The sequence below is a fragment of the Stigmatopora nigra genome, chromosome 3, assembly GCF_051989575.1.
Source record: "Stigmatopora nigra isolate UIUO_SnigA chromosome 3, RoL_Snig_1.1, whole genome shotgun sequence".
Classification (NCBI taxonomy): domain Eukaryota; kingdom Metazoa; phylum Chordata; class Actinopteri; order Syngnathiformes; family Syngnathidae; genus Stigmatopora; species Stigmatopora nigra.
The window spans coordinates 15,259,855-15,287,076 of record NC_135510.1 but is presented as its reverse complement, the minus strand read 5'-3'; the positions used below and the strand labels follow the sequence as shown (position 1 = coordinate 15,287,076).

The 27,222-nt window shown below is 37.0% G+C and overlaps 5 protein-coding genes across 6 annotated transcripts in view; 2 read left to right on the top strand and 3 right to left on the bottom strand.

The window, feature by feature from the left end:
- Positions 1 to 7,385: 7,385 nt before the first annotated feature.
- sdhaf2 (succinate dehydrogenase complex assembly factor 2) lies at positions 7,386 to 11,197 on the bottom strand. Its single transcript, XM_077713460.1, has 4 exons — positions 11,054 to 11,197; positions 10,140 to 10,363; positions 8,695 to 8,804; positions 7,386 to 7,869 (listed from the first exon to the last, which is right to left on the bottom strand). Exons 1-4 carry the CDS (start codon positions 11,078 to 11,080, stop codon positions 7,742 to 7,744), a joined length of 489 nt encoding a protein of 162 aa, XP_077569586.1. The 5' UTR covers positions 11,081 to 11,197; the 3' UTR covers positions 7,386 to 7,741.
- A 50-nt stretch (positions 11,198 to 11,247) lies between these two features.
- Positions 11,248 to 17,949, top strand: LOC144194397 (cleavage and polyadenylation specificity factor subunit 7-like). Its single transcript, XM_077713459.1, has 8 exons — positions 11,248 to 11,852; positions 12,168 to 12,374; positions 13,649 to 13,752; positions 13,846 to 13,991; positions 14,072 to 14,387; positions 14,517 to 14,605; positions 15,113 to 15,257; positions 16,765 to 17,949. The coding sequence occupies exons 1-8, from the start codon at positions 11,778 to 11,780 to the stop codon at positions 16,937 to 16,939; spliced, it is 1,257 nt and encodes a 418-aa protein (XP_077569585.1). The 5' UTR covers positions 11,248 to 11,777; the 3' UTR covers positions 16,940 to 17,949.
- A 174-nt stretch (positions 17,950 to 18,123) lies between these two features.
- polr2l (RNA polymerase II, I and III subunit L) lies at positions 18,124 to 19,526 on the bottom strand. Its single transcript, XM_077713461.1, has 3 exons — positions 19,378 to 19,526; positions 18,896 to 18,997; positions 18,124 to 18,356 (listed from the first exon to the last, which is right to left on the bottom strand). Exons 2-3 carry the CDS (start codon positions 18,988 to 18,990, stop codon positions 18,248 to 18,250), a joined length of 204 nt encoding a protein of 67 aa, XP_077569587.1. The 5' UTR covers positions 18,991 to 18,997; positions 19,378 to 19,526; the 3' UTR covers positions 18,124 to 18,247.
- Positions 19,527 to 19,594: 68 nt separating this feature from the next.
- Positions 19,595 to 23,379, bottom strand: LOC144194692 (uncharacterized). Its single transcript, XM_077713915.1, has 3 exons — positions 23,212 to 23,379; positions 20,230 to 22,550; positions 19,595 to 19,601 (listed from the first exon to the last, which is right to left on the bottom strand). The coding sequence occupies exons 2-3, from the start codon at positions 20,712 to 20,714 to the stop codon at positions 19,595 to 19,597; spliced, it is 492 nt and encodes a 163-aa protein (XP_077570041.1). The 5' UTR covers positions 20,715 to 22,550; positions 23,212 to 23,379.
- A 966-nt stretch (positions 23,380 to 24,345) lies between these two features.
- Positions 24,346 to 27,222, top strand: part of dagla (diacylglycerol lipase, alpha) — a 29,352-nt gene continuing 26,475 nt past the window's right edge. For both annotated transcript variants that reach the window (XM_077714026.1, XM_077714025.1), the window contains exons 1-2: positions 24,346 to 24,730; positions 24,871 to 25,028. The gene's annotated coding sequence lies outside the window, so the exon portion shown is untranslated. The remainder of the gene's footprint in view (positions 24,731 to 24,870; positions 25,029 to 27,222) is intronic.

Below are 27,222 nucleotides of genomic sequence, written 5' to 3'. Positions count from 1 at the left end.
AACTGATGTGAATTAAGTCATTGGATGCCATTGACTACGCTAGACGCTAAATCAATTCACTAGGCCTAACCCAGTCAAATTGATGGAACGTCTTCAGTAATCACATAAACCACATTAGTTGAACATGGAGAAAATGTCAGGTGTTCATCTTGCATCTGTCATAACTGTTAACACTGGTGGTGTTGTCATGGTGTTGTCAGAACATTGTGGAACAGTTATCCTTGTTGCAGGGTGCTAGAGCCTATCCAAGCAGACTCAAAGCAAAAAGTGGATCACACCCTAAACTGGTTTCCAATAGAGAATCATTCACATGCAGTCAGTTAGCTAATCATAAATTCTGCTCATCTTAATGTTTTGAAGGACAGTGTTAGTTCATGATGTCAAGCTGAAGCACACCTGGGTTTTGCTGCAGTACTAATTGAAATAAAACAGAAAGCACACTTCTGAATGGGTTTTAAGGATATAAAGCTTTGGAGTAAAGTAGTCCGATTTTGAGCTTCAATCTGATTCAAATTGTAGCATGACTTCTGAAAAGATATTAGGAAAGAGAAGTCCATTTATGCACGAAAACTTTAAACAATTCTGCAAGGTTGGACAAAATATCTTTGCAGGGAGATGTGAAAGTACTTTTGTTCTCTCCATTTCCCTCCCCTGCTTGAAATTGGACGAGTTGACAATGACCAAGCTGTTTATGGACTATGCATTGACCGAAGCGCATTAGAGGAGGAGCTTATTTCCTGAGGGTGTTTTCATGCAGCACTTCCTCTTTCATTTATGTTCTATTTTTGCCATGTATTTTTGCATTTAGTTTGGTTGGCATCCAATGCATCCCGGTCATCCTAAAAAGGGGATCCCTCCCTTCTGTGTTCCCTTCTGTCTCAAGGTTGTGTTTACCTTAATATACTTTTTTCCTTGTTTTTTTCTTTACCCATTGGGATAATCATATCAGGGGATGTCATGACTCTTTATTATAGATCTTTATTTCTATTGTTTAATTCAATTATTTCTTTTTAATTGCCAATTGTTTTTCTGTGAAGCCATATGGACTTAAAAAATAACAATAATAACTAAAAAAATAAATAACAAAAAAACAAAACAAATATATACATATATATATATAAATATGTATATGTATGTATATATATATATATATATATATATATATATATATATATATATATATATATATATATATGTATATGTATGTATATATATATATATAAATATGTATATGTATGTATATATATATATATATATATATATATATATATATATATATATATGTATATATATATATATATATATATATATATATATATATATATATATATATATATATATATATATATATATATATATATATATATATATATATATATATATATATATATATATATATATATATATATATATATATATTATATATATATATATATATAAATATGTATATGTATGTATATATATATTATATATATATATATATATAAATATGTATATGTATGTAAATATATATATATATATATATATATATATATATATATATATATATATATATATATATATATATATATATATATATATATATATATATATATATATATATATATATGTATATATATATATATATATATATATATATATATATATATATATATATATATATATATATATATATATATATATATATATATATATATATATATATTATATATTTGTATTTTTTTTGTTTATATTGTGCATTCAGTTGACATTATAGTAAAAAAAAAACGGGGAAAAAGGAATTTGAGAAGGTGGCAAAAAAATTTTAGCGGCACTATATGTTAGTAATTCAATAATGATGAAAACATTCCCAAAGAAACCACAATAGTACTGACACCAGTTTAAATGGTTTTGGTATGTTTTATAATACAAAGGTATAACAAAATACAGGGTTTTGCAAATCCTTTTCAACTTATATTCATGTGAAACTGATAAATGTCTCTTTATTAAAATATTTTATTTATGGTGGCCAGGCGGATGAGTGGATAGTGCTTCAGCCACACATTTCTGGGGTCGAGGGTTTGATCCTAGGTGGGCCCTTACTGCGCTGTGGAGTTTCCATGTTCTCCCTGGCTGGCATGGGTTTTCTCTGGCTACTCTGGTTTCCTCCCACATTCCCCAAAACATGCTGATTGAACACTCTAAATTGCCCCTAGGTATTAAGGACTATGAATCTTGTTTGTCTCCTTGTACCCTGCGATTGATTGACTGGCCACCAATTCAGGTTGTCCCCCGCCTAGTGCCTAAGGTCACCTGTGATAGGCTCCAGCACCCCCCACAAACCTTGGGATGTTACGTGGTTCAGACAATGAATGAATGAATCAATGAATGAATGAATTTAATTCCTGCAACTCGTTCACAAAATGTTTTGGCTCGGCCATATTTACTGATGTCTTCAATATACGTAATTCCCTTTTAACAACAACACAGTGGAATTTGTTCCCATTGGCTGTTGTCCATTTTTAGTTTCCTAAGAGTATGTGTATGTTGTCTTAATTTGCGCTTCATAATCCAAAATCAGCCGGTTAAGGATGTAGTGGTTCACTTACTTGATTTCGGCGTGGGCAAGCGCGGGCTCGATTCCTGCTGGTGGTGGTATGATTGTGAGTACCAATGGCCGTCAGTCTCCCTATGCACTCTATGACTGACTGGCAACAAGTCTAGTGTCTAGTTGCTCTAAGTCAGGGTTCGGCAGGCCTCAGCAACCCCCGCAACCTTTACGAGGATGCGCGGTATGGAAGATGAATGAATAATCCGTTGTCAGAAAGTTGTGGACTGCCTTTCAGTCCATCTCAGATTAGCTCAGGCCCATAAAAGGCAAACCATGTGGGTGTTGTTGATATGGGTCTTTTGCTGGAGTTTTAATTTGATATGTAGATTTTTCAACAAACTCTGTTAACTTACTATGGTTTTCTGTCGAGTTCCTCAAACACCTTGGAAACATCGGGGTTTTCAATGCATCACCAATTACAGAATCAGAGATCAGGTGAATTCGGGTAGGGTTTTCAGACTTTTGCTCTTTGAATGATGATAACTATTATAGAAAATGAAGAAATCCCCATGTTTTGTTCCATTTAATACACTGTAGGTTAAACGGGATTTGCAAATGATTGTATTCTGTTCCATGTGTATTTTCCACAACATCTTAACATCATTTAAAGTGGTGTTTGTCATTTCAGTGTCAATATTTTCCTGTGGCAGTGCTCTGGGGTTTGATCACCCTTGACTTTTGTCTGCATGACTTCAGAGTGTTGTCAAAATAATTTAGGGCTTTGTTAAATGATTTAAACTAAATGGAATAAGGTTCACGTTTGGGTTTTCCGTTTTCTGATGAATTGAACTCTTTAAAAGAACAGCAAACTTTGATCGATTCTGGATTTTGTCTTCAAGTCAATGTATCGAAACCCTAAAATAGTTGTTCTTTAGTCATTTTCCAATTTTACTTTGTGAAAGAATAAACAGATGTCGAATTTGTGTCTGTGTGCATGCAAACAAATACGAGTGTTTGCGTGTGCGCAATTAGAGACGGTCCATGTTTAACAGTTTGCCTGATTTTGTGTGCAATATGGCATGGAAGGAAAAAAATTGCTTCAAAGTGTATAGCTAGAACCGTCCTCCCAACTATACAAAAGTATATTATCATAAGGATGGTAACTGCAAGCCTCAGTTTACTAAGTAAACAATAACAGATTTGAGGTTCATGACCGAGCAGCTAGCAACACTAATATTGGTATAGTTCCAAAAGACCCCCATCATGCACACGTGTTCCATGTCCAGATCCCACCAGCTCCCCATATGTACTCTCTTTGCAAGTGCCAGGAGGAAACAGGACGAGGCGGGGGGGATAGGAAATAGTCATCACCTTTGTGCATCACCATAGGTCAGCAGAACGAGTCATATCACCCAAAAATAACCTGCGGCATAGTTGTTTCTTGGTGCTGATGGCCGTGTGTGGTAAACAAGTTATTATTTTCCGCCCTGTTGATGGAGAATTACATTCCAAAGGATACTACAAGTCACCTTAATTAATGCAGCTACAAAGTCTGGTTTGATAAATGCCAGGGTTTGGTTCAATTCATTTTCTTTTATTGACAATAATGTCTCAGGCCAATTTATTGGACAAGAACTGTAAAAAAAAAAAAAATCTGAGATGTTATCCAGCAATGTATGTTGTATAATTGAAAGTCCAATTTGTTCAGTGTCAATTCACTGATTTGTTTTTGGCCTATGGCTTAATTTTACACATCTGTAAGGTGCACACTGTGAAATATTGATATTTGGTTTTTATTTCTTTAAAATGTACAGTGTATATAAAGATAAATGTGTATATACAAAACATCTCATTGTTTTCAATGCATCCTCTTTACATTAAGTAGATAAGGTGAGTATATATATTCTATTAAGTAAATCAAAATGTTCTGCACTTTTCAATTGGATACTTCCACTTAAACTATTTTGTCATTTAGGAAACTGGCATACAGTGATATTTGGTCAGTGTGTAACTCCATTGGAGATGTGATTCAATTGGAGCTTAATTTTGGACAATAACGTAGAGCAGGGGTAGGGAACCTATGGCTCGGGAGCCATATGTGGCTCTTTTGATTAGTGTACATGGCTCTTCACGAACCTGTGAGGTAAAATATGGGAACCGCTGGTTAGAGACCTGAGTACCTGATGCACCAATGGGAGCGCCACGCCGGCACTGTGGCACCGAAACTATCTCTAGCACCTTTTTAAATCATAATTTTTCTTCATTACACTCTTCTGCATGCATCCTCTCATTAATACATATTGATTAGCAACAGTGAAATAATGTTCTCAAAAGAATTCAGACTTTTTTTTTACTTTCAAAGTGATGAAATGAATAATAAATGCTCAAATTTCCATGTATTTTTACTTTAAAATTCTGAGCATGGCTCTCAAGGAATAATGTTTGAAAATATCAATTTTTTTATGGCTTTCTTTGTCAAAAAGGTTCACGACTCTTGACGAAGAGTATAAGTAATATGAGAAGAAAACAAAACAACCAAAAATAATCTTGAATCTTAAATAAAGGCATTTTGGGTGACTTGCTCATAATAGTGTAAAGTAATGCTTGTATTGTTTGTAATTCCGTATCACTACTACTACTTAGGACAGTATTTTGTTCATGTTTTCAATCCCCATGCCAATCCAAGCAGATTCTTATACGTTCAAATGGATTCCAATATCTTTTTAAAAGACTTGATTTTTCTGTCATGTTAAAAATAACTGTAGCACTTCCTTTTCTCTATACTTTCAGAAGAGCATAAAATGAATTATCCTTACCCAATGTACCATCCACATAACTGAAGTGGCGCACCAGAGAGAATTTCTTCTCCTTCATACATGGGAGGACAAGATGAATACTAAGAATGAATGTGATGGGGAGATAAAGTGAGCAAGACAATGAAGTATTGAAATTCCCAGTGAGCTGGGCGGTGACATGGCTGAGGATCAAAAATAGAGCTGTCACGAAACAAGAATCAGCAGTGGAGGATGACAACAAATGCGGTAATGTGGATATAGATAGCCATGGTGCATTTGCCATGTATAGCAAAACAATGAATGTACATTCCACAGGCGACAGTAAACCTATTTTAGTCCTTTTAAAATATGTATAGTGTAACTATTCGTTTTTTTCATTAAAAATGTCATCAATAATTTACCTGTACTATTAAATCAAGGTAAAATCCCATAAGGAACTGCTCAAGAAAAATACCATTTTACAAAAGCAAAAAAGAGGAGCAAAATTGGTTAAAGAATTGATATACATTCAGCATATAAAACAAAACAAACCCTACTTTTATATAAGCATTCCTCCTCATTTAATTATGACAAGAGCAAAGTACTCCACCATTTTGTCATTCTTGCGACCTCATTTTTTTGCATTATCTCTAACGGGAAATGATGTGGCACTTAAGGTTATGAGTAAAAATGTCAACAACAAAATTTTACAAGCATCATACAATTTGTGGTTGGACTGAGGATGTAGTTTATTGTGTAATATAAAAACACCTTTTTCTGATTTATGTATGCATTATAATTCCACAGGCAAGCATCCAAGAAATCTTGATCTAATCTAATAATATGCACACATCTGGCCAGAGGCTTTCCTCCCCCATTGTGCAGTTGAGGGTTACAATGAAGGGACATTAGTATGGAGCTATATTTAAATGCCTCACAGCTAACAGTTGAGAGCTTTTAAAGGAAAGACATTTCAGTGGTGCTTCAGGGGCCATACAAAATTGGTTCAATCTTTCTGAAATCCAGAGACCAAGACCCATTTCACAAACACACCATGTGATATAACTTTGACCCTGTCCAAGATAAATTAAATAAAAAAACATCCAATTGCATAGCATAATGCATATTTTTTTAGGTCGAGTTGTAAAAGGTATGGCAAATGAATACGGTTGTAGTTTGATATAGTTTTATCCATTTACAGCACTGCATACAGTGACCTCAATAATTGCCTTATTTATACATTGTCGCCATCTGATGGACACCAATTGACACTGTAACTCTAAAAAAAAAATCTTGAAAAATGCCAAGCATGCCCAAACCTTTTTAATACTACTTTATGACAGTAGCAGGCCGTGCATTTCACACCTAAGCCTTCAGTAGTTCTACGTCTGAATGATTCCAATAACTATTTTATGGCTATAAAACCTTTACTGCAGCTACAGCTGCGTCACATACAAAAAGCATCAATAGTTACCTCATACAATTGAAATATTATTTAGGATATATATGTATTTATATGTGCAGCTTCATACAGATACAAAAAAAAATCATCAATAATAACCTCGGCAGCCCGGCGAGTGGTTAACACCTTACAGTAGGGGAGCTGGGTTCAAATCCAGATCGGTCCAAATGTGTAGAGTTTGAATGTCCTGCTGAGGCCTGCGTGGGTTTTCTCCGGGTGCTCTGGTTTCCTTCCACATTAAAAATGCATGGTAGGCTGATTGAAGACTCTAAATTGCCCATAGATGTGTGTGAGCGTGAATGGTTGTCTGCTGTTATTTGTGCAGTATGTGGTGTATATTAGACTAATACATGTTATTATGAAAACAAGGTAGCATTTTTTTGGTCTACTTTTTGTACATTTCAAATCTACGCCTTCAGTATTGCTACAGCTGAATCTTCATTCCAATCCTCAATAACTATTTTATGGCTATAAAACCTTTGCTGCAGCTACAGCAGAAGCACATACAAAAAGCATCAAAGGTAACCTCATACAATTGAAATATTATTTAGGATACGCATATCTGTCTGCAATAACTAGACCTTATGTAAATGGAAAATGGTAATGAGGACCAAAAGAATTCTGATGATATCAACATTTATTGATATTCTGTGATTACAGTACAGCAAAAATCATGCACATTTTAATGTTATGCAAATCAAATCTTTAATAAATATAAACTTACTTACAGCTAGTATATGGTAATTCCACACAAAGATCAGTTTTCAGGCCTCCATTGTTAAACCTCAGATTTGAAGTAGCAAGCATATGGATTTGGCAAGAAAAAAACATTTTAGATGTATTGTAGCGATTAATACATTCCTCAGAACTGACTTCAGTAAGTGGAGTAGCCCAGCCAAACGGCTTCCATAAGAGGCCGTGTCACCATATTTCACTAAGCACCCAAATAAAAGAGTTGAATGTTTGAGTTCGTCGCTAAGCTTCCTTTTCCAGGTATTCTAAGCTGGGTGCATCCAACCTCTGTTCCTGATTGCGGTTTTTGGTGAACTCCTTTAGCATTTCCATGATCTCTCCTTGGTAAACGTCTGGGGTAGGCTGTGCCTCTGAAAGCAAAATGTGAAGTGAATCCATTGTTTTCAAAATAATACCTATAGATAACATGAATTGTAGACAAAGGGGAGTGGGATGAATTACTTCAACGAAGCAAGCAAGAAAATAATCAGAGCTCATGTATTCCACAATCAAATAGCGCATAGTGGAAGGAGATATAGCAATACAGTACTGACTTTTTCACTTTTGATTCAATTCAATTAGTCTGAAAATGTTTTGCCGACGCCAATCTGATGCCATTGTCAGAGCCAAAAAAAAAAAAAGAAAAAAAGCATGAGATTGACTCCCAGAAAAGTTGATCTGGGAGCAAAAAAGTTTCAACACCCCCAGTCTTCTCGTGATTTGATTTACATTGGCCCAAAAGCACGATAGTACTGAATCGAGACGATGCTTCAAAAATAATCGTATCGGGCGACAATAGGTAGCATTGGGCTCAAGACGGCATTTGCAGGTACAATATTTTCAAAACGACGAAATAAAAAAAGAACAATGTTTTGGTAATAGGATTAGATTCATGGCAGCTTGGTTGTTCAAATAGTTTGTGTTATTTAAGGTAAACTTTACTGTGTGTTCATATTTTGCCTCATGAAGTAAAAATGTTGAAAATAAAGAGTCCTAATTTTGTTGTTTAGACTAGTGATGGATCGTCCAATAATCAGTGTTAATATTTGGACATTTAAAGTATATCCGACCGGCCGATATGAAGAAATCAAGTTAAACCTGGGTTATTTCAACACAGATACAGCCCTAGCTCAGTCCTGCCTATTAAAATGTCACATTTGATGAACGTAAGACTTCGATTTTAAATGTTGTGTTACCTGTTGCCCAGTAGTATATGTCCCAGTCATTACTTGGTTCATTAATGAGTCTGTCATACTGTTGCAGCTGACTCTCACTCATTGTATTCAGGTATCGCTTGGCAAAAAGGCTACAAAAGAAAATGTTATTTTTTTACTCTCTGCAAATGAAAAATGAAAACATTTGAAATCATGCAGTAATCTTAATACACAACACATGCTACAGTACCTGGAGTATGGTCCAACCAAATAATTCTATTACTCAAGAGTACTGGTAATTGGCCACAATATTTTCCCGCATACATGTTTAAACATGTATTTTGACGATACTGCTCGAGTACTATGATTAGTAGTCGGCAGTGCGTCATACATGTAGTGTTTCCATTTAGTTTACATGAAAGGGTAAACTCCAGCAAAACATGTATATAGTAGTTCTTTGAACTATTTCAGTGACATTGGCTATCGTAGACGTCCAATCATGTGGCTTTTTCAACTTTTAGCTATTAGTTAAATATACCATACCATTTAAACTGGGAGGGTAGTGTTATTCATATGTACAGTTGTGGTCAAAAGTGTACATACACTTGTAAAGAACATAATGTCATAGCTGTCTTGATTTTGCAGTTATTTCTACAACTCTTGATTTTTCCCAAAAGGCAGATCTGCCAAGAATTAGAAGCAGCCGGAACACGGGTGTCAGTGTCCACAGTCAAGCGTGTTTTGCCTATCCGTGGACTGAGAAACTGCCGTGCATGAAGGATGCGCTTGCTCTATAAGCAGCACCTTAAGGCTCGACTGAAGTTTGCTGCTGATCACAAGGACAAAGATAAGACCTTCTGGAGGAAAGTTCTGTGGTCAGACGGAACAAAAGTCGAGCTGTTTGGCCACAATGCTCAGCAATATGTTTGGAGGAGAAAAGGTAAGGCCTTTAACCCCAAGTACACCATGTCTACCGTCAAGCACGATGGTGCCAAACGCATCAAAAGTGGTAATGGAACGGCTAAATCAGGCTACAATTAAGATTTTTTAAATGGTCTTCCCAAAGTCCTGACTGAGAACTTGTGGACAATGCTGAAGATACAAGTCCATGTCAGAAAGCCATTAAATTTAACTGAACTGCACCAATTATCTCAAGAGGAGTGTTCAAAGATTCAACCAGAAGCTTGCCAGAAGCTTGTGGACGGCTACCAACACCACTTAATTGATTTTTTTCCGTTCAGCCATAAAAAAGTCATAAAAGAACCACATTTCATGAATGTTTTTTTTGTGACAAAGTATCTGTTCCAATCACTCTATCAGAGAAAAATCAGAGTTGTAGGAGAAGTAACTGGAAACTCAAGAGAGCCATGACATTATGTTCTTCACAAGTGTATGTAAACTTTTGACCACAACTGTACATCAAATTAGTTGATTTGTTAAGAGGTGTAAACCCATGCATTATTTGAATATCTTCCATTTGGACCAACCTGAGCAATATGCAGTTTTCCAGCATGCCTCTTTTGCGACTCTCATAGAGCAGGCGCCGTCTCTTGATGTCAATTGGCTCTCCGGATTTCTCATCCCAAGGAGGCAAAGGGATCTCAATTAGATCCGTTTTGGCATCATCTGGTGCATCACCACGGTAACAACGGGTTGTTATCAGTCCACTGACCCCAGGTCTCCATCCTGCCTGGCACAAGCCAGCCACCAGCTGACAAAAAAAATCATAAGTATGGGAAAAATAAATGAAAACTCAATTCCATAGTAATATAATACACATTTTACATTAGCAATATACATCAATATGGTTCTTGGTTATTCCTTTGAAATGTTGCAGTTTTAAGTAAGAATGTCTCCAATTGGAAATTGGACCGATCACTTCTACAATTGACAATGGCAGCAGTATAAATGAGTTGAATGCTAAAAACAAAAACATAACCTAAAGATATAAGGGCATTGAAAAAAAATATGTTGGAAAGGTTTCACTGTCAGCAATTGCATTTATCAGTACTATGTCATAACATCAGCCCCTTTAAATGACATATTAGTGTGGCACAATGTTTATATTCCTGAACAAGTTGGCGTTAACAGAACACAGCAAAGGAGAGTTGCATAATATCCCATGCTGGCTCGTTGTACAACTAACCTTGTACTACGCAAAAAGATATTAACGCAAGACATGAAGCATCACACAGCAGCATAAATATAAATAAACATTCCTGCAGACAGTACAATACAATACAAGATAAATAATCGTCTTTCTGGCTGAATATACAACACATTCCAGAGTAAATCTAAACAAATGACCTATAACCCAAGGATTTTTATAAAATGAAAACCATGCAAAAAACTTTGAATGGTTGGATTAGTGAAACAAACAAAAAACAAAGACGAAACTTACTCTTTTCGTAATAAGCGAGGATAGCATTTGACTTCTCTGGTTACGACGTTAACATATGCAGAGGGTTGACTATAGTTGCAAAACGTCACCCGCCATGAAAGTCCTCCGACGTCACACAACATCCGATTGGGCCACAAGAGACACGTGACGCGTTGTCGATAATATATAATACTTGCGTTTGACGCTTAATAAAGTACTCATTACAAAGTCACCTTTACTAGGAACAAAGCTATTATATTACATGATCGTTTTTAATCAAATCTCTTAACTGGTGCATATTAGCTTGCCCTTTGGTCACGTTCTATCGAGGAGTGGGAACCATTATTTGAGATGTTGCTAATCGGTCATATTATGCAGATACACATGACTAGGCAGGTATGTTAGCAACACTAGCATCAGTGGCCCAATGCGAAATTGTGCAAATCTAAAAAAAAACGAGAGGAAGGCGTGTGCATTCGTTGTATTAAACTGTGTCTGTGTTGTTTTTCGTGCTGCATTGATAAAGTAGTGCACAGCCATTGATGTATAGCTAGTCCTTCCGTTTTTCTAATGTTAGCTAATGTTCGAAGCCAACAAAAGTATCCATCTGGCCTAGCCTGATTTATCGCTTTTCGTTGAAGCCCCAACTCGTGTGATTGTGCATTTCGAAGCTCATTTATTTAACAAAACATAAGTCGAAATAGCATTACGATCGCCATCTACTGAATGATCTCTGGGCCTCGGGATGGCTGCAGCCGGAACGAGTAACTCTCAAAAGACGACCGTAGACTTATACGACGAACCAAGTCCAAACGATGAGGTGAGTTTTGTAAATACTTCTGCAAAAAGTGGTGACTAATGCTCTCACTTTTGTTTGAATTAACCTTTCAATTTTTTGAAACAATGATCATAAATTGTATTGTGTCTCCCGAATTCAACATGCTCGTTTTGAGGAAGTGTATGTATTTATGTATACAATGTTTTCGTTACAAAGAACTTTATTTACCCCCAAACATTATTGTATTGTGTAACAGTGTTATAAATACATTAGATAACATAACATTTCAAATGTATTATGTTCACTTGCAGCTCTTGATGACATGTAGAAAATTTAATCTTATTAATTCCACCACAGGATTTGGACAGAATTGAAGATGCAAATGATCTCTTCGACGATGCTGTGCTTTCCAGCTCAGTTGAGCACAATAAAAGCACTTTGAAAACAGATCCTGGCAATAAAATACAAACCAAAGAAGAGGAGATCGTGCCCACAGTAAAAGAAGATGAAAAGGACAAAAACAAGTCAAGAAAATTCTCGTTATACATTGGGAACTTCTCTTGGGTGAGTTGTACATCCTATAGACACACATAACATTAAAATGAATATATAGTACACTGATCCTTATTGTTGTGCTGCAACCTTTTTTTCCCAAGATAAAAGCGACATTGACAACAAATAGTAGCTGAAGAATGAAAATGTTTAAAGACATTTGTATTCATTTTTGTTTAGTGTGTTTTATCTAAGTCAATTGTTGTAGATAAAGAAGAACATTTTCAAATATCAAAAGGCGTGCTTAGTTTGTTTGGATTAGATCGGTTGGTAGGAATTTAAGTGCTGTCTCAACAGACAACATAAAGAGCCTTTTATTCCACAGCTTTGATCATTTTGTTTATTTTTGTTTTCTTGAGCTTTAATTAAACACATCAAAATAGATTGCAATAGAAATTGCTGCAAATGACACACATGCCTTTTCTGATGAGGCATAGAGTCATCAAGGTAAAAGGCAAGTTTAAATTATTAATTGACAAATCAATTCATTGGATTGAGAACTGATTTGACAATCGATTGACAAAAACAAAAGTATGGTTATGACAATGGATGCAGCATAGACAAAATATGCAGAATAAGAGATGGAAATAAGATTACAGAGTGAATGTTTTAAAGAACCGTACAACAGCATAAATATTATTATGACAATTTATCAATGGAAAATAAATAAATTAAGCAGTATGATCCATACATATACGTCATATACAGTAGCTACCACATTTCAATATGTTGGAATAGTAGTCATTTTAGTTCTGCAATTAATTAAATTAAGATAAAAAATCCCACTCTGAAAGTCACTTTCCCAGAACATACCGGCCAAATTTCATTCTGATCCATCTATAAAGAACTGAGTAGTAGCAATTTTTAAAAATGGATTCAAAGGAGAACAAGAACAAAAGTGAATTTTTAACACCCTTCCCGGCAAAAAAAAAAAAGTATACATTTTAATGTCCAAGAAACATTGCGGGACTAACAAACTAATATATTAAATGCAACTTTATATAGCCCGGACCACTTTTTCCATCGCTTAATAAATAACTCTACAGTGCATGCTTATTATTTAATCAAACAAACACAATTCCTCCTATGTCTAGTATACGTAGTAAACCAAAACTTTGAATTATGTATTAGTCAGTTGTCAGGAAAGATTGTGAACTCCAACAGGTTAAAAACATTACATTGTAAGCACATCCATTCACCTTTCAAACTACCTTTTGTAGACAGATATTAGCTGTGAAGTAACTAATACCAATGTTTTTCTCTTCTCATATTTCTCTATCCTTTAGTGGATATCCGACACAGACCTTTTGCAGATGACCCAAAAATTAGGAGTGGACGATATTGATGAAATCAAATTTGCAGAGAACAAAGTAAATGGTCAATCAAGAGGGTAAGTGACTAGAAATCCCCCCCCCCCCCCCCCCCATACATTTCGCTTAACAATTGATTGTATGCATATTTTGTCCTTTTTTTTTTACTACAGCTATGCAAAGGTGGTGGTGACTTCTGAAAATTCCTTAAAAACATTATTAGAAAAAATCCCCCAATGTACTCTTGACGGGGAACGCATAGACTGTCGTTTTGCCACCCACCAAAACATTAGTGTGTTTGAGGATGTCGCCAATAAACGTAAGCTTTCGAACATTTTCACACAGTATTCATCATGTCGTAAATGTAACCTTGACTCACAGAAACTGTGCTGTTCTCAGGATTCCCAATGCGCGGCAATTCCAAGGAAACAGATTCAAATCTGTCCCCGACATCGACATGGGATTCCAATCCTCCCAGCATACCCCCTCCTTTTCCACCACATCTGCTGGGAAATGTACATCCCTCGCATTCCAAACCATTTTTCTGCCATCCACCCCCTTGCTTCCCACCCATGCCGCCCAATATCCCTCCGCACCTGTTTCCCCCTCCACCTTTCAGTATGCCAAGCCAACCCCCTCCAAGTCTGCATATAAATCCAGCATACTTTACCCCAGCGCAAGACAGACAGCCAAGTCATGCTTTTAGTCATCAAAAGTAAGGATTTATGAAATGTACTTAATATTCCATTTCAAATACTTCCAACGTGATCTCATATATTTAATCATACATTTGAAAATAGCACTGCCTGTTTAAAGTTTTTTGGTACTATTTGATTTTTTTAAGGGGAGAGCGAGAGTATGAAGAACTTTTCAACCAAAATAGAGCTGTGGCTAGCAGTGCCATTATCAAGGCTGTGACAGGTGCAACAACTGGTAAGAGCACCCCATTACTGTGTTAGTCTGATGATTTTTTGTGTGTGTGTTTTTGTTGTTGCATACTGTAGTATAAGATCTCCATTGTGGTACATCTGATAGTAAGTTCTCATAGGCGTGACTGAACATGGTAGGATTTCCCTACATTTTTTTAACCTAGGTGTACGTGGTACACATCTATTTTAGCTACAAATGTGTCATTATTCTTTTTACTTAATTTTATTGATCTGCCGATATGGAAGCCTGATCCGATGCCTCGAAAATGAATTAAGGGGCGGAAAGAAAAGACACTTCTAAATAATTTTTCCTGCTATCCTTACATATCTGTATAAAAATGTTATAACTGCAGCGTTGGTTTCAACGAGGCAATCAGTACATTTTAAAAACCAAATTCTTTTTATTTTTAGCCAATTTCAATCCTCTCAAAATGAAAAGATTGCCATTTCCGAACGTGATCGAATCAGGGTCGTTCTTAAAATATAAAAATGTTTGTATTTACTGATGCAGGAGACCTGAGAGTGGCTATGGAAACGCTGTTGACGGCCATTGCCGTCATTAAGCAGTCCAGTGTGTACGGGGATGAACGCTGCAAAGCCCTTGTCACCTCCCTCAAAGACTGCCTCGTGTCCATCCAGGGAAATGGTGGCTACAGGTTCGTAAGCTTCAGCTTACTTTTACAATGTATATAACATTTGCATGCCGATTTTGGTTAAATTGTAAAGTTACGTTTTCAGTTTGCAGTTTCCATGAATCCCCCAAAAACAAAGATGTGCAAACACTTGGCATGACGCCAATTCACAGGCTGGCCCAAATTTGTTAAAATGGAATACTAGCCACCTCACTACCACACTTGCAATATGATTTTATCAAAAGATAAATGCTAACTAACATAAGTTACTGTAACCCGGATTCATAGAACAAGACCCTTTGCAATTACTAGACACCAGGACATTGTAATTAGAATTAACACAGCCAAAAGAGATTCCATTTTTAACATTAGCTTCTGGCTTTCCTCATAACAGTGTAATGTGTTGGTCTTGTAGAACTCAATGCTATGTCTGAGTGTTTATTGCTTCAAGACAGTCACACAAGTCACTAAGTACAAAAATACAACGGAAATGTGAATGTTCTTTTCTTCCCTGCAAATCTGATTTGCAATAACATTCACATCTGTTTAATATGGTAACTATAAATATTTAATTCATGTTTGGGCAACGCCTCGTGCCAGCAGGATGCGATTAGGCCAGATGTTTTTTTTTTTTTAAATGGTTGTCATAACTCATCTGCTCTGTGCCACTAATTAACAAAAATAATTTGAATTGTCACTCTTACCAGGTAGTAACTGACCAGTCTTAAAACCTTTCCAGCGATAGTGATTACTACAGTGGACAGCTATTCGGAAGTTGTCACTTAAGACCTTGAAGGCTTTTTGAAGCAACTGACTTTTTGTTATAATAATTATTAAAAATACATTTATATATAACAGTTAATGAGAGATGAATTTGTAAAATTAAAATCAATCAAAACTTGAATAAATGCTGGTTATGCCCCCAATTAGCACTCAAGTTTTTTTTCCCCATAGTATTTATAACTCATTGCAAGCTATGTATTGATGGAAATATGCATTCAATCCATTTTGAATAGGAAGACTGACTGCTCTCCCGTGTTCAGGTGACGGTGTTATTATTTTGAATGGAAGGGGCAAATAAACTAATGGGCAAATAAACTGTTCGTTCGCACACCCCTAGTCAGAATGGATTTGATAGCTAACACAATCAATGGCAGCCAATGAGTGCTGAATACATTGTGCGTGAAAGGGTTAAAAATCAAGTCAAATAAAGCTAGTTTACATGCAAGCAGACTGAGACGACTTGCTTAAATGGTTTTGATGAACCAAGTGTAGAAGGCCTGATGAAAGCATTAGCACTAATTAAGTCCAAGCCCAACATGACAGCAGACTGTGGTGGGATTAGTAGTAGCAAAGTCAATCACCAACCTAGAAGTTGCACGATACTAAAGGACACATTGGTCCTGATGTTGTGTCCTCAGGAAGTAAAATTTGGATACAATGTCAGTGCTTCAAGTACCTCCAAGGTAGAAAATTCAATCCATGTACAATTTACAGCATTGATTTATCAGTATCATTTGGTTTTCTTTAGGAGTAGCAGTCATTCTTCAGATCGAGAGCGGGAAAGGGATCGCCACAGAGAGGATTCGCCGCGTTGGGAAAGTGCCGGAACATCAAGACGGCACAGAGAACGTTCTCGGAGTCTCGACAGGCGCAGGGAACGGTCACGGGACAGGCACAGGGATTACAGAGAGCGGTATCGTTGACTTGGCAAAGTTATTCCAGACATTCTTGTCACCATGGGACTGCCATCAAAACCATATTGACTAACTTGTACACTCACCTGTACATTTACTGTGTGGGCTACTGATTTAGCCACAAGAACAATTTCTTTTTCTTTTTGTGTCATCATGGGGTCACTTGAAAATCCCTGATTGCAACATGAAGTGAAACCCTCCAAGGAATAGCTTTGTATCATGCATTCAGAAAGTATTTTGACTCCTTCAATTTTTACTTTTCATCTACATGCTTAAGTTTACTTTTTTTTTTTTTACCTACACCAGAAAACATGAAAAAGATATTTGCTTTTTAAATCAAATTTAAAATTGAATGTCAATTGTATTGCTCTTTTGCTTCAACTTAAAAATTCACTTTGGTCCATTCACCTACTGGTCAGTTTTGATGTCTGTACCCCATTTAATTTTTAAAAACAATATAAGTTGGAAAGGTTTGCCAGTTTGCATTACAGCTGTTGTAAACAATATCTTTGGAGAAATGTTGCCATTGTTTCCCATCTCCAAGTTCTGTCTATCACACATCTATTTGGGTATTCTCTGAAACGTTAAGGTCTAAAGCCTGAACCGTGCCAATGAGAATCAAATTTATCGCAAGATTGCTGGAATGTGTAAGAGGAAAACATTGAATTGAGCATACTGTTGAAACAGATTTAAAGGATATGTATTACCTTAGATTATTCTTATTCTTTAACATGTTGAACAGTTTTCCCATTTCTATAGTTCATGATTCTTATTTTCTTTGAGACTAATGTTGAAATGTGCAAAGGAGCCTTTTGTTTGTACACCACATTGTAAAAATGAAAAATGTCTTTGCAGACATCTGTTAGTTGGACTTCAAACTGTTTCAAGGAGATACTGTGTGTGCACACGTGTATTATAGTCATTAAGATTAGAATACTTGCATGGGCGAGATGCATTCAAATGTATTTAACACAGTGTCACTGTTGTCTTTTGTAATATAAAACAATCTCTCAAATATCTGAATGTGTGTTATTGGTAGGTTCGTAAGATTTCAGTTTTTTAGTGGTCGGTATCCAATGCAAATGTACAAATATAGATAATCAGATTGTACATAATTGTGGATGAATATTTGCCCTGTCAGTCAGTTTAGGGTTTCTCTGGTGTTAGTTTGCAAAGGAAAGGTACAACTTAGATAAGATTCTGTGACATTAAACAGGTTTATTTAAAAAAAAGTGGTCAAAGCAAGATTGCTTTCTTTTTACATAATTCAAAGGAAGCCTAACAAAGTCCCAGTTGAGTGAAGGGTGCCATTTGGAACTACTTTTCCAGGGGGGCATAATTCAAAAGCTTTTCAATAAGATCCACATGAGACAGGAGCATTCTTCGACAGCAGTATCTCTTCAGACCCAGGGCATCAAGCGCGTCACTAAAATGGAAGAAAACTGTTAGATTTCAAGACAGATTAAGTGCCTAAGATACAACTGAAAAAATAGGCTGCGTGTATTTCCCTGTGCTGTTACTGAGTTCAGCACATTAGTTGACTAATTCAAGACAGGCCAGTATAATCTATATTTATTAAAGTTGAATAAAAAAGTGAGTAACCCGGCGAGTGAGTGGTCTGAGTGGTATCGTGTCTGCCTCACTGTTGGGGTCCTGAATTCAAACTCAGGTCGGTCCACCTGTGTGGAGTTCGCATGTTCTCACATTCCAAAGACATGCATGGTAGGCTGATTGGACACTAAATTGCCCCTGGGTACGAGTGCAAGTGTGAATGGTTGTTTGTTTCCTTGTGCTCTGTGATTGGCTGGCCACCAATTCAGGTTGTCCCCCACCTCTGGCCTGACGTCAGCTGGGATAGGCTCCAGCACCCCCCCCCCCCCCCCGTGTACCTAGTGAAGATAACGCGGTTCAGAAAATGAAAAAGATAAATAAATACAAATGTCAATGAGATGCTTTTTTTCTTACCCTTCAGTGTACTCAGCCTGGAGCAGGCCAAGGTACATCTCCCACTTGTTGCCCACGATCTTTCCACACGTGAAACACCGTACTGGAATGATCATTTTTAAATACCTAGGGAAAGCCACATACAGCTAAACTCAAAACATCATAGACGACTGCAGGTTTGCATTATAAACTCGACACGTGGCTGGTTGAATCCTATTTTACTTGTCCTGACATCGATTATAAAGCTCATGTAAGACCGTATCGAGTAAAGAGGTATTGGTTCATTTACTTCTATTTATTGTTGCCACATAGTTGATTTTATCTGTTCTATATATAAGACTTTATTCGGAGAAGTGCATGTTATGATGTTAGTCCGGTTTAGCAACATGCTAACAACAAATCCCTTTGATTTAGCCACGATGTTAAGCACTGGCACTTAGCTGACTTATTTTACTGTCTGTTAGCATGCACAGTAATTCAAAAGAACACTGACAAGCACCAACATACCGTGATTAACTCGCCCCCAGTGACTCGGTTGCAGAAAGCCCAAGAAAGTCAAATTCTGACCAAAAACAGAATGTATTTCGTCTTATGCGTCTTTTTTTTTCATTTGAGGAAGTGTCTTCTGTTTAACTTCTTCTTCTAGTGTTTAATACCGCTTTGCAAACGTTAAGGATTCTTTAGCGTCACCAAGTGGTATACCAGCATTACTACATATGCTTACAAGCTACAAAACGGTTACTAAAAATTAATACTAATACATTAACAAAAATAACAAAAACATTCATACACAGCTTAGAGAAAGGACATTTATGAATGATATAATACAGTATGTATATTCATACAGTAACTCAATATAATACATGGGAATTTACTGTACACTACAGATGTATACAAAATAAATTGCATAACATTTTCTGTAACACTATACTAACATTATCATATTCATATAATAAGTATATGACTAGCAGAAACGCATTGTTTATGTTTACATTTATTATTGACAACGAGATAGCCTTGGCATTGTTTCAAAATTTCAAATATAATCAATCAAATCAAATGCCATTGTTGTCATCATACACAGCTGCGTATAACGAAATTGGTGGTGGTACTCCACAAAGTGCGTTTTCCCAGTAAGGAAAAAAACATAAATAGTAACATATAAGTATAAAAAGTCACATCCTGGCTAGGTAAATTCTAAAATATTGCACAATCTAAGATATTGCACATTGTTATTGCACACCCTTAAGTTATTGCACAGAAGGGATTGTGTGTCGTGCTAATGCAAGTTCAGAGTCCTGATGGCTGTAGGGAAAAAAATGTCCTTAAGTCTATTTGTCCGGGCTTTATGAGACCTGTAGCGTCTGCCAGAGTGCAGCAGCTGGAACAGGTTGTGACCAGGGTGGTATTGGTCCCTGACAATGTTCCTGGCTCTGTTGAGGTAACGAGGGCTGCCAATGTCATCCAGTGAGGGCAGAGGGCAGCCGATGATCTTCTGAGCATTGTTGATCAATCTCTGCATGGCCTTTCTGTCTGCTGCCATGCTTCCAGCGTACCACACTGCAATGCAGTATGCCAGGATGCTTTCTACAGTGGCTCTATACGTTACCAGAAGCTTAGTGTCCAAGTTGTTCCTCCTAAGTACCCTCAGGAAATGGAGTCGTTTCGGGGCCTTCTTCACCACTGCCGTGGTGCTTTTAGACCAGAAGAGCTTATCTGTGACGTGGACCCCCAGGAATTTAAAGGACTGGACCCTGTCTACACATACTCCATTTATGAGGAGAGGGGCCAGACCTGTGCTGCGTTTGCGTAAGTCCAGGATTATTTCTTTAGTTTTCATGGTAATTAGTGTGAGATTGTTCACTAAACACTGTGAAGACAGTTTGTTGACCTAATTTATCTAATCTAATTTCATCTATTTGCATTAACTTCAGACATTTATAGAAAACAAACAGCCGTTGTGAGTTGGTTCACTGCCTTTAATATCGGTTGCATCACAACCATAATCTTTGTATATATTAGGGGAGAGTGTATAACATAAGCTCTTTTCATATATAAAAAAATATATCATCACCATGATTATCATTACTGCGCCAATAAATACATACAGTACTTTCTATCATCACTGCTAACATCATTTTCATTTCACTAAACATCACTTGACCATTTCTAGTTTATTCCATCCATTAAATATGTGAAATAACTTGCTACAGCACAAAGGAATGTGCCAACTGAGGGATCCTATCTGAATTATTGCATTCATACGCTGCTATTATTAAGTTAATAAATGAAGAGTGTTTTTGGTATTCTGATTTGTACAATTGATGTCAGTTCTAGTTTTCTATTGTGTTGTCTGGATGTGTTGTGGGTGTAAAACGTGTTGATGTGCAAACACAACATTAGTAATGATAAAAATATTGCACGTGATATGAATATTACGTGTTTACTTGCAACCACAGAGAAATAATGTTTTCCAGATGCATAGACAATGTTGGGAGTACATACAATGGTGAAATGCATGCTGAGATGAAGTGATTGCTTGACTAATCCACCTCCATTACATTAGCACTCTAAATGTACAGTACCAATGTATACTTAGTTATTAATATGGTAGTGAAATCAAGGGTTGTCCTTGACGGAATACAGAGGGAGAAAAGCACGGTGTAATGAAGCTTCATGCAACTGTAGGCATTGAACTTGATACCAGACCACTAATGACTTCTCAGTCAGTCTATAAGTAAAAAAATAAAAATAAATAATACGATAAGAACGGAACATATAGATGGGGAATGTTTGAAGATGTTGGGTTAAGACATTATAGGTAATTGATTTGTAACATAATTTGAAAGGAACTGAAAAATAATTGCCATTCTACATCATAACCTTCCAACATTAAGCCTCTTAATCATTTTTTTTTAAATGTTCATACTATAATACTACATTTGTCCATATCTGCTTTTGCAAGTGTAAAATCAAGTAAAATAAATTTGAGAATCTGCAATGATGATATCATTACACTACACTTTCAGAGCTGGGGGTTAGATTTTCTGGAGCTCTTTGCAAATAAAAACACAAATATTGGCTTTTAGTCAACATTTGAGCAAACAAGATATAGCAGATTTTAAAGCTACCTCAGAGCCATTGATCTTGTACGCTCACTACTATGGCGTCTTAAATTTTTAATTTAAAAAAATCATGAATATATCATTTAAATATTATACATTTGCTTTCTTAAAGGACAAAACACAACTTTTCATCTGTTCAATATAACCTGTGACTTTTTGTGAACCAATTTTACATTGGGTTAATTCTTTGAGATTAAGATTTTAATTCCTCCTCACCAGTAGCAAGGCCCCCAGCAAAATGGCTCCAACTGCAATTACAGCACTACCAATGAGGAAAGGTTTAAGGTGCTCCAGAGAGTCTGTGCAGCTGCCCGCAGCCCCATCACCTGCGTCACCACCTTCTGCCGACCCATCCTGGGGGGGAGGGATCTCTGGCTCGGGAGTTGCAGGGGCAGGCTCTGCTTTGCGGGGGGCTGCCGCTGGCTCCTTTTTCTCAGCTTTTGATGACCCTTTGGGCGCAGGAGCAGCCTTGGCTTTGGCTTCCATGGATTCGTACGTGGAAGTGTGTATTTGGAAGGAGCCTTGATAAAGGTTAGCTCTATGCTGCGTCACTAAGGGAAAAATAGAAAGCAGAAAAGTAGATAAACTTTCCAATTTGGGCCCTGACTTCACATGATGTGTTGAATGAGATGGTTTTTCCACATGAAAAAGGCTTTAACCCCCTATCTCTGGATAGCATTAGCAGCCCTGCGACAGAGGGGGCTTAAATATGACCTTGAAGAAGTATCCCTTGGTTATTGCACCAGAAAACTGAATAGATTGTTGGTATTTTGGGCAAGCAGATGTGACATAAATACACGTATCGACTGCCTCATTTTCCTTTTCAAAGTCATAGCAACCAAGATAACTAGCATGCTTTGTGATAGCAATTATTGATGCATAGCCAGGTACATTTTTCAGGCTGCATATTTGTTCCAGTTTGATGGCATCAAACCAAGATGCAATGTAGATCTCTGCGTTTCTTATGTGTCAAACTCCATGAGTCATAGGGCCTATCAATGGAGGACAAGATGGAGGTGAAAAATAGATGCAGTACAGTACGTGATTACTGGGGGGAGGCTCGATGAAAGTTATAGACATCCCTTTGAAAAAACAGCAAAATGACTGAAAATGAAAAAAATGCGTGCACTTATCTATACTGATGTGAGGGATTTTAACACAAATAAATGATAAATGGTGGTGTCTATTAACTGACCAAATTGACGCACTTACCTGTCTTGCAGTTTGTCAGCAATTAATAAGATAAGGAACGATGGGAGGACCACAGCAGTCGAGAATGTCACGATGCCCTTAATTATAAAAATGTGCTAGAACGCAGAGATGGAGGGCACCGAAAGGAAGAGGGAGGAGAATGGAAGAAAAACTGGGATGTACCATCTGGAGAAAGGGGGGAGGGTCTTTGATTTGTGCTTTGTGATTTGCTCAAGGGAATAAAAAATAAAGTCATTTTTTTCCTGGATGCATTAGTTGTTAATTGAGTCAAAAAAAAAAATCAACGATGTTTACCTCATAGAATATAAATTTACATCCAGAGTTATTTATTATGCATATTAGCTTTAACTAATAGTTGAGTCAAATTTTATAATAATACTATCAGTGTTGACATTGGTCATTCAGATGTACAAACAAAATACGTAAAAATAATTATTTATTATAAGTGGACTGTAAAATATTTAGCAAAACAGAAAAGTAATGCCATTCTAACAAGAATTTTTAATTTTGTTGTTTGATTGATGGAAAGGGGGTTCACTTTGTCATTTTCTGCCTTTTAAATTTTTGTTATTTGACTGCAGTTCACAATCTGATGACAACAACGTTAATTTTATTTCTTTTTATTCACTGTCTCATAGATTTTGTCACCAACGTTCTGTGCTATTTTCTTTTTAAATTATATTGTAATGGGACGCGTTTGTTCCATGCTGTCATCCCCCTAAAATAATTAACGAGGTCATTGCTAGAACGATAATTGTAATTGTTAGAATTCATTAAAAAAATTGTATAGCTTTTTGTGTTTCTTGTCCACACAATTTACAAAAGAAACGATGTTTTTACTGGATGATTTGTCATAAATCCACGCCCAGTGTACGTCGCACCGGAGAAGAGTAAGGTGCCAAGATGATTCTGGGTTTGCTTTCTTTTTGCCACTGTGAACCCCGTTTCAATAAATATTGTGCAACAAAGACAACCTCTGGTTTGCTTCAAAATCAAGGCTATTCAAGATTTATTTTATTTATAACGTAGTAGTCCAATCAAACGCTACCATTGCGATGTTTTTGGGGCGTGAAGTGGACGCTCTTGACATGGAATCATCTCGCCCAAGCTGTGTGATCTTTGGCGCAGTAGCGGACTTCTTGATATTCACAAACCACCAGTGGCGCTCTTTCTCCGCAATATCTCCCGAGTTCCTTCCGTTTAACAACCCAGTCAGGTATGCGCAATCAATAAACGGTACGCGGTACGCGTATCGAAAGGCGGAAGGGGGGTTTGCCTTCGTACACCATTCACTGAAGATATGTACCGGGGGGTGGGTCCGTTTCTCGTGGAATGCTGCCTCTGTGGTGCCTGCCGCAGTTGCTGGGCTTCGGGAGTTGTCCAACGGCGATCGGGGGTGCAGACACGCCACTGACTACAACGTGACACGGGTGGGTTCATCCTTTGCCAAGATCTCGTTCCGTGGATTTCATCTCAGCCATCTCCAAATGAGCTGGAGGAATATGAAAAGGGCTCCACGGTGAGGAAGAGCCGCCACGGTTTAAGACGCGTTGGTTTCGATCACAGAAGATTGAGGACAGACGCGGATTCGCGTGATTATTTAACGCTTCCAATTCCATTAATTCGCCAGCTGTAATGACAGTTGATCACTTGTCGTAGAACCTTTAGGTGAGGCGTTCACGGACTTGGCCCCCGTGCATCTTTCATCCGGCGTCGGGGAGACCGAGTTGGACGAGGGGCGTCTCCAATCAAGGGGGATATGAGCGAGGAAGCGGAACCGATGCAGTGGTTTGTGACACGGCAGCGTCAAAATACAGGTGAGAAGCAGTGTCCACTCTCCGAACGCATCGGTTCTATGTGCACCCTCCGGGGTTTTACAGTTAGACGCCACACCTTCAAATATGTCCTATTGGCGTTGATTTGAGGCCACAACAAACCTAGCTAGGCCCAAAGGATGCTTTTATTGCCTGCAACACACACGCGTGTTTGTTGCATACAGGCAAAAGTACCGCGAGACTGCATAACATTTACCATAGCAATTGTTTTAAAACGAGTTGAAAATGAAAAAAAAATGTGGTGAATATGACAGCTCTCTTCACTTATATTGTCCGTCTAAATAAGACAACGACATTAGTTTAGACAAGGGGTAGGGAACCAACGGCTCGGGAGCCATATGCAGCTCTCTTGTTGGGTGCTTATGGCTCCCCTCTAACCTGTGAGGTAAAATATGGAAACCACTGTTTATAGTGTTTAGAGTCCCGAACGCACGAATAGCACTACCTCTAACACTGTTTTAAATATATTTATTTTCATCACTCTTCTTCATGGATACTCCCATTGATACTCATTGATTAGCAACATTGCGGCCATATTCTCGAAGGAATTCAGAGACTCTTTGTAGGCGGACCCGTGAAGCGAGTGGTTCGTGTGTTGGGCTCACAGCATTGTGGTCCTGGGTTCAAATTCATGTCACATCCATCCGTGTGGAGTTTGCATGTTCTCCCCGGGCCGACGTGGGTTTCCTCCGGGTGCTCCATTTTCCTCCCACATTCCAAAAACATGCATGGGTGTGTGTGCATGGTTGTCCGTCTCCTCTGCAATTGGCTGGCTGACCACTGTTTCAGGGTGTCCCCCCCGGAGTCAGCCGGGATAGGCTCCAGCACCCCCCGTGACCCCAATGAGGATGAAGCGGTTCAGAAAATGAGATAAGATGACAGAATTTTTGTGCTTTAAATGTGGTGAAATTACTAAAAAGGCTACACATTTTCAGGCATTTTTACTTTTACATTTTGAGTATGGCTATCAAGGAATAACATTTGAAGAAATGAATTGTGTATGGCTTAATGCTATTTTAACCAATACAAAAACAGATGCATACGGACTGTAAAACATCTTCATGCTCCATCCCTTAAGATGATCACTTCTTGTATCTCTTGAATCTTGTAACTTGCTCTCTCTTCTGGTATTGGGTTGTCTGAAATGTTAAGAGTGGCATGCTTTTACTGCAACTAAGTAAACATTTGAATACATGAACATGGAATCGATATGCAAAATTATTCTATTTAATAAATCAAAGGAGTGGTTAGGTTTGATCAAAGAGTCCAAAGAAAAAACATGCATGAAGGATTTATTTACTAATAAGATTGCCAGTCCAAAGACGTTTTCAAGTTAACGTTTAATCCTTTATTTGTCTACTGATATTGTAGAAAAGGAAATGTAGCTTCTGTTCTACTTAATAACTGTAGCAGTAAGCACTTCTGTTGTTACAGTCATAGAAGTCTGACATATATATATATATATATATATATATATATATATATATATATATATATATATATATATATATATATATATATATATATATATATATATATATATATATATATATATATACACAACAAAAAATATAGCTCAATTATTTTTCCTTTTTTTTAGCAGTGAAACCTTCACTAGTTTGTACGTATACATATAAACAGTGTGTGTGGATATATATACATTTGTGTAAATACTAGATGGTTCAGCTTTTACAGTGTCACTAGTCACCATTTTTTAAATGAAATTTCTGTTGTCATTGTTTTTTTAGTGACTGTTTAACTAGCCATATTATTCATATAATAATAATAATAATAACTATTATTATTATTAGCAGTAGTAGTAGTATTCTTATTATACTCTTTAAAGTACTGTAAATTGTATGAAAACATTCCTCTATTGTATCTAAATAGTATTTCTATTTCACGCATTGCCACTTGCTACAGGGGGTCTACAAAATACACATGACTATAGTTTTAGATTCCTTTGGGATTGTTTGTGTCTTAAAGGCAATCCAATTATTAAATACATGAATGTACCTCATATCTTATTGATTTTATTGCATAGCTAAGTTTAGAATATTAGACATTTACCATAGTGCACAGTTTAAGTCATAGAATATCTAAAGACAACAGGTGGTGCCTGATAGCGTAGAACAGTGCTCCCCAAACTATTCCATAAAGGGCTGGAGTGAGTGCA

Bases quoted from the DNA above. Each gene is read 5' to 3' on its own strand.
- sdhaf2 (XM_077713460.1), bottom strand. From the start codon at position 11,080: ATGCTATCCTCGCTTATTACGAAAAGA. The intron at 10,364-11,053 runs GTAAGTTTCGTC...TTTTTTTGTCAG, and splicing joins CCTCGCTTATTACGAAAAGA to CTGGTGGCTGGCTTGTGCCA. The intron at 8,805-10,139 runs GTTGGTCCAAAT...TTTCTTTTGTAG, and splicing joins GAAAACTGCATATTGCTCAG to CCTTTTTGCCAAGCGATACC.
- LOC144194397 (XM_077713459.1), top strand. From the start codon at position 11,778: ATGGCTGCAGCCGGAACGAGTAACTCTCAAAAGACGACCGTAGACTTA. The intron at 12,375-13,648 runs GTGAGTTGTACA...TCTATCCTTTAG, and splicing joins ACATTGGGAACTTCTCTTGG to TGGATATCCGACACAGACCT. The intron at 14,388-14,516 runs GTAAGGATTTAT...GATTTTTTTAAG, and splicing joins CATGCTTTTAGTCATCAAAA to GGGAGAGCGAGAGTATGAAG.
- polr2l (XM_077713461.1), bottom strand. From the start codon at position 18,990: ATGATCATTCCAGTACGGTGTTTCACGTGTGGAAAGATCGTGGGCAAC. The intron at 18,357-18,895 runs GTAAGAAAAAAA...CTTCCATTTTAG, and splicing joins CAGGCTGAGTACACTGAAGG to TGACGCGCTTGATGCCCTGG.
- LOC144194692 (XM_077713915.1), bottom strand. From the start codon at position 20,714: ATGAAAACTAAAGAAATAATCCTGGACTTACGCAAACGCAGCACAGGT.